This window comes from Scyliorhinus torazame, chromosome 9 (genome assembly GCF_047496885.1).
Source record: "Scyliorhinus torazame isolate Kashiwa2021f chromosome 9, sScyTor2.1, whole genome shotgun sequence".
Lineage (NCBI taxonomy): Eukaryota > Metazoa > Chordata > Chondrichthyes > Carcharhiniformes > Scyliorhinidae > Scyliorhinus > Scyliorhinus torazame.
In genome coordinates, this window is record NC_092715.1 from 91,394,131 (window position 1) to 91,406,238 (window position 12,108).

Sequence of the window (12,108 nt, forward strand, 5' to 3'; positions counted from 1 at the left end):
GAGTCAGCACATATCGAATCCGAATATTTTGCCAGTAGTAATTTGGAAGAAATAGTAAAGTAAAATGTTTGACTATTTATATCCGTGCCCCTTATTTACGTCTATGTCTCTTTAATGTACATGCTAAACTCAGTGATTGCAATAGTCTGCCAAGATATTTTATGAAGTTAAGGATTTTAATGTTGGTTTACATGTGGTAGGTGCTTTCAAAGAGTGATATAGAGTCATGAATTAATTAAAACTGCACTTCAACTTTGTTATTTGTGTAAAAATCAAGATATCAAACATTACTAGATTAAATTTTTCTGTTTATGCAGATATTACATTTTTTCTCTTTGTGGTGTTTATAGGTGTTTCAAACTAACATAAATGTTTAAATGTAAAAATGTTTCCAACTTTCAAAACATTCAATTCTGCTTTTCAGTAGTTTGAATGTAATTTTTGCCATAGAAACTTTTGATCAGCACATTGTGATTTACTGTCCCTACCTCTGATTCTTGTGAACCTGTGTACCACATTATTTTTCTAAGAAGCTGTTAAGTCAAGGTTAAGGATCTTATAATATACAATACTTAAAATTTGCTGTAGATTTCAAATTGTGCATCTGATAAAGTTTTGAACAGTTTTTGTCTATAATATAATGAATTAATTTTATTCTGTGTAGTTGTGAATAAGGTCTCACTTATGAAAATGGATTTTTGAGTATGTAGTCTTATTGATTCTCATTACAGCATGGAAAGATTTCTTATTTTGCTTTTGTTTGGATTCAATGTAAAGTAGGTTAATCAATAAGAATTTTAGAACAGTGTTTCACAGACCAGCTTTATTTAACACAATCCTATGTGTTACATTCATATATCCAGTTAACAGAAAGACGGGTTCGATGCATCTATCTTCCCACAACCATTCATTTCACTACATGAATCAAATTGGAGAGACCTCTGACCTGGAATTGGGAATAGAATTCCGCTTTTTAACATAAGTCAAAGGATAATGTATAAAGGCAAAGGAATGAAAGGAAACTTATTTTCAAATAGAACTGCATACTTTATACCTTGTTTCTTATTGCTATGGTGTCATTAACAGGTTGTCAAACCGTGATAAATGAGTTTTGAAAGACTTCTTTATTAACATGGAGTCTTAATTAATCTGAGGTGCCCAAAGAATTTCCTTTCTATAAAAGTTACTGATCAGGGCAATTTACATTTTTGAACAAAACTGTAATCTGGTAATTAAATCTGTGTACAGAAACTATGAGATCTGACTGTTGTATCAAAACAGTTTTTTTGCAAATGTATTTTTAGTTTGGCTATTAACTTAGCACTGAATGTTCCATAAATTAAGTTGGAAGTGTGAAATGTGTTTTAAGCTGGTGCTGTTTATATCCCCTGTCATTGGGGTTGTGTAGATTACCTTGTGTTTAATTGTTGATTAAGGCTTTTGAAGACAAACATAAGAATATTATTATTATGTACAAAAAAACCAGTCCTTCTAAAAGCAGCTCGAGAAAACCAATCCAATTGGAATTATGCATTCAAAACCTACATATGTAAAAGCAAAAAAAAATTAGATGTGTGACAAAATATATTAATTAATGACATTACTGCATTTTTCTTTTAACCATAGGGTACTTCTGCAGATGTGATGCTTGGAATTCCCAATATTGCCACAGTAACTATTCTGTCAAATGATAATGCATTTGGAATTGTATCTTTCAATATGGTAAGTATCTTTGTCCACCAGTATAAATGTTTAGTATATTTGCGATGTTTGTTTCGGGCAAATTAACGGATGGAAAATTGTAGAGGACATGAACCCAACCTCTTTAAGTATATTCCCAGCAAGCATTGGGGGCCAGCCTTCAGCAATGTCATTTTGTTAGATTGTTCTTCTGGTTTTTAAATCTTCTGATATATGCTGTTAGGCTAGAATACAGTTCCCTATAGTGCACACTGGGAATAATAAAGCACTTTCAATTCTGAAGGCACTGGAGCAGAAGATTGATGATGTGGGAAAAAAAATCAACATTAAGGGCGCGATCTATCCGAATGGGAACAGAGTCCTATAGCGCGATTAGCCGGGTGTTTCCCGGCACTCCGAGCGCCGGGAAACACCATGTTACTGAACTGCCATTCGGGTAGATAGGGGGTTTCAGCAGGGAACATGCGGCTGAAACCACGCTTAGTCCCATTTTCTGCACTGAGGAGCTCCTCTCTCCAGGGGCGAAATTCTCCGGAAACGGCGCGATGTCCGCCGACTGGCGCCCAAAACAGCGCAAATCAGTCGGGCATCGCGCCGTCCCAAAGGTGCGGAATGCTCTGCATCTTTGGGGGCCGAGCCCCAACCTTAAGGGGCTAGGTCGGCGCCGGACGAATTTCCGCCCCGCCAGCTGGCGGAAAAGGCCTTTGGTGCCCCGCCAGCTGGCGCGGAAATGACATCTCCGGGCGGCGCATGCGTGGGAACGTTAGCGGCCGCTGACGGCATTCCCGGGCATGCGCATTGGAGGGAGTCTCTTCTGCCTCCGCCATGGTGGAGACCGTGGCGGAGGCGGAAGGGATAGAGTGCCCCCATGGCACAGGCCCACCCGCGGATCGGTGGGCCCCGATTGTGGGCCAGGCCACCATGGGGGCACCCCTCGGGGCCAGTTCGCCCCCCCCCCAGGATCCCGGAGCCTGCCCGCGCCGCCTTGTCCTGCCGGTAAGATAGGTGGTTTAATCTACGCCGGCGGGACAGGCATTTTAGCGGCGGGACTTTGGCCCATCCGGGCCGGAGAATCGTGGGGGGGGGGCCCGCCAACCGGCGCGGCGCGATTCCCGCCCCCGCCGAATATCCGGTGCCGGAGAATTCGGCAACCGGCAGGGGCGGGATTCACGCCAGCCCCCGGCGATTCTCTGACCCGCGGGGGGTCGGAGAATCTTGCCCCAGAACTTTTCAGTGCAGGTAGAGATGGTGTTCTGATCTGTGGAGCCCCCCCCCACTAACCCCTCTCTAATCCCCAACCCGCCTATAAGAGGGTGTTCACGCTCCCCCCCCCCCCCCCCCAACACCTGCCTCACCGCCCATTCCCCTTTGTGCGGCACCTTGGTGTGGGGCATTCTAGGAAGCACTTGAGAACAACGAGGCAGCTCATTAAAAAAAATATACAGTTCAAAAACCACCTGCTCACCTGAATTATTGGATCCCTGCGGATCTATATAAATAATCAATCTTAATCCCCTCCACCTTTGAAACTGCCTCCCCACTGTCACTCAAACTTCTTTTGGAGGCAATGGTTTGTGAAATTGAATGTAAACAATGCAGTTCAAAGCTTTTAGCCTTCTAGGCATACGCACAGTCTTCTGTACTTTAAAGGGTAATGAACTTGACTGTTCGAAATCTACTTCAAAGGTTTCCACTACATTAAAGGGATTCCTTTGACCTTTGTCTCACAGATCTTTGAACTTGGCACATTGACAGACCTTTTAAAGGGTTTCACTTTCACTTTATTGTGAGATAATTTTAATTTTGAGATACTGACTGACTGACTGTATAAAGAGTTTAAAGATTCCAGATTGAAAGAGCAGCCAAACAACCTCCATCCCAGGATAGACCCCTGACATGAGCCCTTCCAGCCCAGCACAAGCCCCCAAACCCCACCTCCCATGAAGCATCCTCCTTGGCACCTTGGAGAAAATTGTAAGGAAGAGTGCAACCCCTTGGACTGCAAGCCGCCAGTGAATCCATTTTTAAATACTTGTACCAAATCACACCAGCCTGATCCACGTCGGCGGGGGGAGAAGTCAGGAGCAACACGGGCAACATTTGAATCAGGCTTCTAAACCAATAATATTCAAATGGATACTGATGAACACTTTACATGTTCCCTCTGGCGCAGGAAACCTGTTATGGTCAGCAGGACAGACTGAGAGGCCCGTGATGGGTCTGATGCCTGGCGCAAATTTGACAGGCACAGGATTCTGGGGGGCATTGCGAATCTCGCGGCTAGCAGGCAGCCCTGAAGAATCCGGCCTAAATGTCTGAAAATAAATGAATGAGCCAAATCCAATTTCTCTGCAATATTAATGTCTATACAGTATTAATGTCAGAATTGGTTACCTGCGAGAATGCACATGCAGGAAATGAAAGCATTACACAGTGAGAATATGCTTGAGTGATGCAGACAGAGCTTTCTATCTCTATCTATTGTTGAAGGAACATAGTCAGTACTGGCAATCTTATTGGCAAGGTGGCAAAACATTTTCCGCTTCCACAAAACAGCCATATTTTATCTTAATGAACGCTTTATTCCTAACACGTGACAACAGCCATCATTGACTTACATGCCATTAGCTCATTTATATTAAAACTTGGCTTTTTAAATTTTGCAACCCATATTTATCTTGAGATTGAAAGTTTTTTTCAAAATGGGTTTCCCATATAACACTATTACTGAACCACTTTATAAATTAGATTAATTTGCCTGTGAGAGTTAGGTGTTGTCAAGGTTATGGATCTGCCTGTGTTGTTCAGGCTGAGAGGTATATTGCTGAAGTTATATTTCGCCATCTTTCCCTCAGTCTTCCATCGTTATACTGGATGAGGCAAGGAATAGAAATGAATGTGTGCCGCTTACTCTAATCAGAATGAAAGGAACCTATGGGACCATAACTGTGTACTTTGTGGTAAGTGATATCAAATTATTTTTCAGTCTCATCTTGGCTGAATAACCAAAACCAGTATTTGGTATACTGCTGCTGGCTAATTAACGTAGCACAGGTCACTTGTTAACAGGTAGTCACCTGACTTAAATAACAATTAGTATCATGGTTTTTGGACCTGATGGATATGATTTCTGATGGGACCTCTTCCATTGAAATCCTCTTTGGAAGTCCTTTACTATTCTACGGCTACTTTCTTTCAACATATTTTTGAATATTTGCCTTTCCAGAACAGCATCCAATTTCCTATATAATGTGTATTTTTTAGTGATTTTATTGTTTGTTTTTATTTGACCATAAAATTATAATAACCTCCAGATAGGAAAACCTTGCGTTAATGTAGGGCCTGTGGGATCCTCAGTATGTACTCTATAGCCAATGAGTTATTTTAAAAATGCATGATTTGTTATGTAGGCAGATGTGACAAAATGGAGAGAAGAAAGTCGACCAGGACACTTTGAGAATTGCCTGGCATTGTTTAAAGAACTTTCTAAATAGATAATAATGTCTCGGTTAACCAAAAGAAATACAGATGACATATCTAAAAATGTGGTATGCCTCCAGGACTGCACTAAAACAATGTTCGCCTGGATTCTGTGCTCAAGTCCGAGAGTGAGGCTTGAACTCTCAAATTGCTGACTGAAAATGCTACCCTAGTGGGTATGCATGTAAAAGTAGTTGAATGGCAAATAAATGGATACTTGTTTAAACTGAGTGGGATCTCACTGATTGTTGAAAGGATCACAAGTCCTTCTAATTTACATCAATGATTCAGAAAACCAATTAAATTAATTGCATTTTCAGATAGCCGCAAACTGGGAGGGCCAGTGGTAGCAAATGGAGGCAGTTGTGAAATTACAGAGCAAATTGGCTAAATATGCGAGTGAATAGAACAGGCAAAATTTAATGTGGACAAATTAACTATAATAGACATAGGGAAGGGAAAATGGACAACATGTTATCCATGAATAGTGTAAAAATAGCTAAAGGTGAATTATAAACACGGAACTTTCATGGGCTTAATGTGCACAATGCCCAATCGATGCAGAACTGCAATTGGTAAAGTGAATACTAGACTTAATTCCATAACCAAAACCGAAAAGTACAAGTCAAAGGAGTCATGATTAAACTCTACAGACTTGGAGCCAGAGCAGAGAAGAGCCATAAGGCTGATCATAGGGCTAGATTTTTGTCTTTGAGTTGATAGCTCGAGTTAGAAAATTTCCCAACCGGATGGAGTTAGCCCTGCCATCCCTGGAGGCAGATTGAAAACTCAGGCAGCTGAGTTTTTCAAAATGTGTTAGCTCCCAGGCTTGGTTAATATTTATTGTCCATCCATAATTGCCCTCGAGAAGTAGGTGGTATACCCACAGTGCTGTTAGGAAGGTAGTTTTAAGACCATATTAATCAAGAACCTATCTATCGCTGTCTTAAAGACACTCTGTGATTTGACCTCCACAGCCTTCTGCGGCAAAGAGTTCCACAGATTCACCATCCTTTGGCTGAAGAAATTCCTCCTCATTTAAGCTTTAAAGGATCGTCCCTTTAGTCTCAGATTGTGTCCTCTGGTTCTAGTTTATCAATGGAAACATCCTCTCCACATCCACTCTATCCAGGCCTCTCAGTATCCTGTAAGTTTCAATAAGATCTCCCCTCATCCTTCTAAACTCCAACAAGTACAGACCCAGCATCATCAACCGTTCCTCATATGACAAGCTCTTCATTTCAGGGATCATTCTTGTGAACCTCCTCTGGACCCTTTCCAAGACCAGCACATCCTTCCTTAGATACGGGGTCCAAAACTGCTCACAGTACTCCAAGTTTGGTCTGACCAGAGCCTTATACAGCCTCAGACATACATCCCTGGTCTTGTATTCTAGCCCTCTCAACATGAATGCTAACATTGCTTTTGCCTTCCGAACTGCCGACTGAACCTGCACATTAACCTTAAGAGAATCATGATCAAGGACTCCCAAGTCCTTTGTGCTTCTGATTTCCTAAGCATTTCCCCATTTAGAAAATAGCCTGTGCCTAAATTCCTCCTTCCAAAGTGCATAACCTCACTCTTTTCCACATTGTATTCCATCTGCCACTTCATTGACCACTCTCCTAGTCTGTCCAAATCCTTCTGCAGCCTCCCTGCTTCCTCAATACTACCTTTCCCTCTACAGATCTTTGTATCATCTGCAAACTTAGCAACAGTGCCTTTAGTTCCTTCTTCCAGATCATTAATGCATATTGTGAAATGTGGTCCCAGCACAGACCCCTGAGGCACACCACTAGTCACTGGCTGTCATCCTGAAAAAGACCCCTTTATCACCACTCTCTGTCTTCTGCCAGTCAGCCAATCCTCTATCCATGCCAGGATCTTACCCTTAATACCATGGGCTCTTAACTTATTTAACAGTTGTAGGATTTTGATACAACGACAGCGAAGGAATGGCAATTTAGTTCCAAGTTAGGAGTGAATGTCTTGGAGGAGAATTTGCAGGTGGTAGTTTTCCCATGCATCTGTTGCCCTTGTCCTTCTAAGTGGTTCAGGTTGCACGTTGGGAAGGTGCTATCGAAGGAGCCTTGATGAGTTTCTGCAGTGCATTTTCTTGGTGGTAGATGGTACATGCTACTGCCACTGTGCATTGGTATTGGAGCGAGTGAATGTTGAAGACAGTGCATGGGGTGCCAATCAGGTGGGCTGCTTTGTCCTGGACAGTGTCGTGCTTCATGAGTATTTTTAGAGCTCCACTCATCCAGGCAAGGAGAGAGTATTCCATCATACTCCTTACTTGTGCTTTGTAGATGGTGGGCAGGCTTGTGCAATTCAATTTCTGGTTAGTGGTAACCTCCAGGATGTGTTCGGTGCCAAAGTACCCTGAAAGAATACCAAGGCGGGCTGTTTAAATAGCCCAACGTAGTTCTCTGAAATGTTGTCCGGTTGTTGGCTTATATTTTAGTTTGTCCAGCCCTCATGGCTCCCATCCATTCCCCAGGCCAACTCATGTACCCACCCACCCCACTGGCTCCTCGTAACCTTTATACTTGCTCTTGGTACATCTTTGCCCATTCACTCAATATGCACTCTGTACAGAATCAATGAACCGTACAGTCCCAATGGCATGTGTGAAACTGCTTAAAAATCCTCTTCATAATTTTCCTAAAATGACTGCTGTTGCTACAACCCTACAGAAATGTCAATCAACCAGTCCATTAAAGTATCAATAATATAAATTTTATATGCCCTTTATCCTGTACATGTAAACATTGTACAATTGGCAAAGGAGATCACAGAAAAATAGCTTAATATAACATCATGAAGCCATAAAGGATCTTCGCACCTGTGTTGTAAGAGTCACTCACATCTTTTAATGGGAGTCTCAGCTCTCTGTCAAGTGATGAGCAGCATAGATGGAAGTGGTAAATGCATGTAGCTTCTGTATTTTTAAAGCAGTTCCACATAGGCCAATGTTAATATAGGGTTCACTAGTTCTGTAGAGAGTGTATACTGGCTGAATGGGCATGGACGTACCAGGGAAGATATGACGGGCCATTGGGATGGGTGGGAGCATGACTCAGTGTGAAACCAAAATCTTGAGATGCACAATAAAAGATCAGCTAGGTTTACTGAGTCTTGAATATGACTATTGGTTGTTTATTCAGTTTGTTGTTTATTTATATTTACAGCGTCTTATTGTGGGAAAATTAAGTTTGATGTTAAAACAATGTTTTGAAAAAAATTAATCACCAAAGTAAGGAGACAGTTTGAGTGAATAGTGTCGCAGGTCTTGCACATTATTTAAATGTTTTCTTTTTAAACTGGAAACTTATTTGTTGGAAGTTTGGCTAATGTATAAACTTTAGGCGTTCCCTGAATCTTATTAATAAAAATAAACAGTTTTCTTATTTTCCTTTCCTCTTTTACTCGGAAAATGTTTGACCTCCACTCAACATCACCTCTTTAAAACTCTTTACTTGAAGGCAAGACTGAGAGTGAGAACCCAAATGTTTGAGCAGCTGAGAGACGACGCTTGCTCCATTATTTTGTGCCAATTATGAACCATAATTTTACTTATAAATTCATAGAGGGCATTTCTTTTATGTCAAATAATTCCTGTTGGTATCAATGAGGATTAAAAAAAAAACGTTATGCCTTACATTAAATGGTGACTATAGGAGTATAAATCCTCATTTTAAAAGCAGATTATGTTAATATGAAGATTGCAGGTGCATTCCATTATGCCATTGTGTGAAATTGTAATTGTGTAATGCTCTCTGTTGCAATATCATCTACCTGAAGAATTTCACCACTTGTATAAAAATGAATAACTATCTTGTCATAATTATTATATTGTATTTGTACTGGCAGATTACAGCAGGCCCAAATTCTGCAGATGAAGACATCAGCCCGGCAAGGGGAAACATCATTCTTCCTCCTGGGAGAGCAGTGGTAGTTTTTAACCTTTCCATTATAGATGACCAGGTGAGAGAAACAGTCCGAAAGAATGCAAATTGTAAACATTCTATATGGAATGAAATGCTTTTCAGCCACACATATGAACATAAGGACTAGATGCAGGAGTAGGCGACTCAGCCCCTTGAGCCTTTTGAGGAAGAGAGTTCCAAAGACTCACGATCCTCCTGAGAGAATCCTCATCTCTTGTCTTCAATGACCGACCCCTTATTTTAAGTAGTGACCCCCAGTTCTAGATTCTCCCGCATCCACCCTGTCAAGACTCCTTGGGACCCATGTTTCAATCAACTCTTTTAAATTCCAATGGATACGATACAAGCATCGCTTATCCAACCTTCCCTCATAAGACCGCCCAACTTATTAGGGAGGAATAAGCCCCAACAGTACATGGTTATTTTTGTTTCGACTGATGCCCACTGTAATTGTGACAAATTCTCATCGAAAGGCCACAAGCTCAGTTGAAATTAGTGTCGCTAGTCCCTGGTCTTTAGTTTAGACTTGAAGGAAGTTGTGTCATTTGTACTTTCATCAGGAAATTACGTAATACCTGAATGAAGAACATTTGTATGCATGTTATCTAATTTACTTTGCTAATTGAGCTGGTGTGAAAAAGACAATAGGCTGCGCAGACCTTGGGGATCAAACACATGAATCTAGAAATGACTGCTGCTGATAAAAGCAGATGACTGTGTGAAATGTTCACATGACATTCTTCCTGTTATTTGAACAGTTGACCTATTTAAAATAAATGGGTTAATTTGCTTCATTAAGATAAAAGACAGGGGACTGCAAGTGGAGTTAATGTAAGGGGAAGATGTGCACAAGGTGAACCCTGCTAGGATACTGTTCTTTTAGCCCTTTTCGCTTTGTTTCTGGTAGTATTTTCATTTAAAAATCTACTCGTTTAATGGAATAAAATACCTACATTGGTGAAATGCCTAGAAAACCCCGGGGGAAAAAAGCCTGAAAGTAGAAGTCCATCGACTGAATCAGAGGCTTCTCTGGGCTCATCGGTAGAGAAAATGGCGGAGGCATCTTCTGTGACTCTGGCCACTCCATTAACGGCTGAGATGCTTACTAGCACCTTGGTGGCAGAATTTGACAAACACTGGCAGGTTGAGTCGGGGGACCTCCGCAAATCAATGGAAGGGCCCTTGGCTCCCATTCATTTGGCGCTGAAGAGGACCAATGAAGTGGTAAAAGCGCATGGTGACATGATACAAAACATGGAGGTGGCCCTTTCGAGGCACAGCGACCAGATTGCCCCTGCTCGATGCGCATAAAGTGCTGAAAGCCAAAGTGACTGATTTGGAGAATCGTCCAGATGGCAAAATATAAAGCAGATAGAAGGCCCAATTCTCTGAGTATTTTACGAAGATGTTTGGGAAGATAGGGGGAGGGTACTCGCTTTTCCTCCCGAGCTGGACCGAGCCCAACGGATTATTTTTGGATATTGGGGATGGGCAATTGTTTGCATTTTACTGTTTGTTTTTGTTGAACGTTTTGCAAATTGGACTTAATAGGAGGTTTAATTTTATGTGGGTTTTTGCACTTTTTGTTCTAACTGTTGTGAAAATATATAACTCCCTGTTGGAATACTATGTTTTAAGGGTTTTTTATACTTTGTGTCTCTTTTCTGTAAGCATTTTTTTCATGCTGGGTGGGAGCCGTCCTGCTAGCCAAAGAGTTAGCTAACAGGAATGGTGCTGAGGGGTTGCCTGCAGCTCATTGTATTGTTTTGTTTTCGATAATGAGCTTAGTGTTTTTCTTCTAGGTTGATTCGAAGTAGGTTTTAGTGCTTTATCAAAGAATTTACAGTGCAGAAGGAAGCCATTCGGCCCATCGAGTCTGCAACAGCTCTTGGAAAGAGCACCCTACCCAGGCCCACACCTCCACACTATCCCCATTACCCATTAATCCCTCCCAACACTAAGGGCAATTTTGGACACTAAGGGCAATTTATCATGGCCAATCCACCTAACCCGCACATCTTTGGACTGTGGGAGGAAACCGGAGCACCCGGAGGAAACCCACGCACACACGGGGAAAACGTGCAGACTCCGCACAGACAGTGACCCAAGCCGGGAATCGAACCTGGGACCCTGGAGCTGTGAAGCAATTGTGCTAACCACAATGCTGCCGTGCTGCCCAATGTTTGCCTTACTGTTTTCCGCATGCAGATGTGGGTGTATTAGTGTCTGAGGGCAGGAAATAGGGGAGTGGGGGACAGGGATAGTTGAATGACGATGGCTGCAGAATTTTCTTTGCTTAATCTTATTAGTGTGTTTGGTGGCCACCTTGAGTGGGCCAGTTGGTGCAATTTCTACACAGCTGTTAGATAATCCCTCTTCGTGGAAATGACTGATTCCAGATCGCGATGTGGGGTGGGGGGGTGGGGGGTGGGTTGGGGGTTGGGAGGCATCAGTTCATTTGCTCACCTGCAAAATCAGGGGGATTGAATGGCCCACTAAAAAGGTCAAGAGTATTTGCCAATATTGTGAAGGTAATGTGGTGATTTAGTGATCTAGGTTCCATATGGGGGCAAATGAAGGAGAGTTCTGTAAGGGTTCTAGCATTAGTAACCGCATCGCTGCTTTTCTCTCCGTCAAGATTTTCATCAACCGGCACTTGTGTCCACCCTGAGAATGTGGAAGCAGTTCAGACAACATGTTAAACTTAGATCCATGTCTTTGCTCTTCCCTATCTATACTCACCTTGCTTTGCCAGTGGGTTTGGACTCAACGTTTAGGTGATGGGAAGGGAAGGGCTTGGAGAGGTTTGTGGACTTTTTTTGTGGAGGGAAGGTTTGCCAGCTTTAAGGAGCTGTCGGGGAAATTTCAATTCCCTGGTTCCAAAAGCTTCATATACTTTCTGGTTCGTGCAAGGCCTTTCCCTCTTGCCACTACCCTCCTCCCTGTTGAAGTGGATTTTGTCTTTGGCTGGGTT

At 42.2% G+C, this 12,108-nt stretch overlaps 1 protein-coding gene across 1 annotated transcript in view; it reads left to right on the forward strand.

The window, feature by feature from the left end:
* Positions 1–12,108, forward strand: part of adgrv1 (adhesion G protein-coupled receptor V1) — a 981,490-nt gene that overhangs the window by 41,851 nt on the left and 927,531 nt on the right. The window contains exons 4-6 of the mRNA XM_072516264.1: positions 1,627–1,722; positions 4,557–4,661; positions 9,058–9,171. Coding sequence (XP_072372365.1) covers positions 1,627–1,722; positions 4,557–4,661; positions 9,058–9,171 — 315 coding nt within the window. The remainder of the gene's footprint in view (positions 1–1,626; positions 1,723–4,556; positions 4,662–9,057; positions 9,172–12,108) is intronic.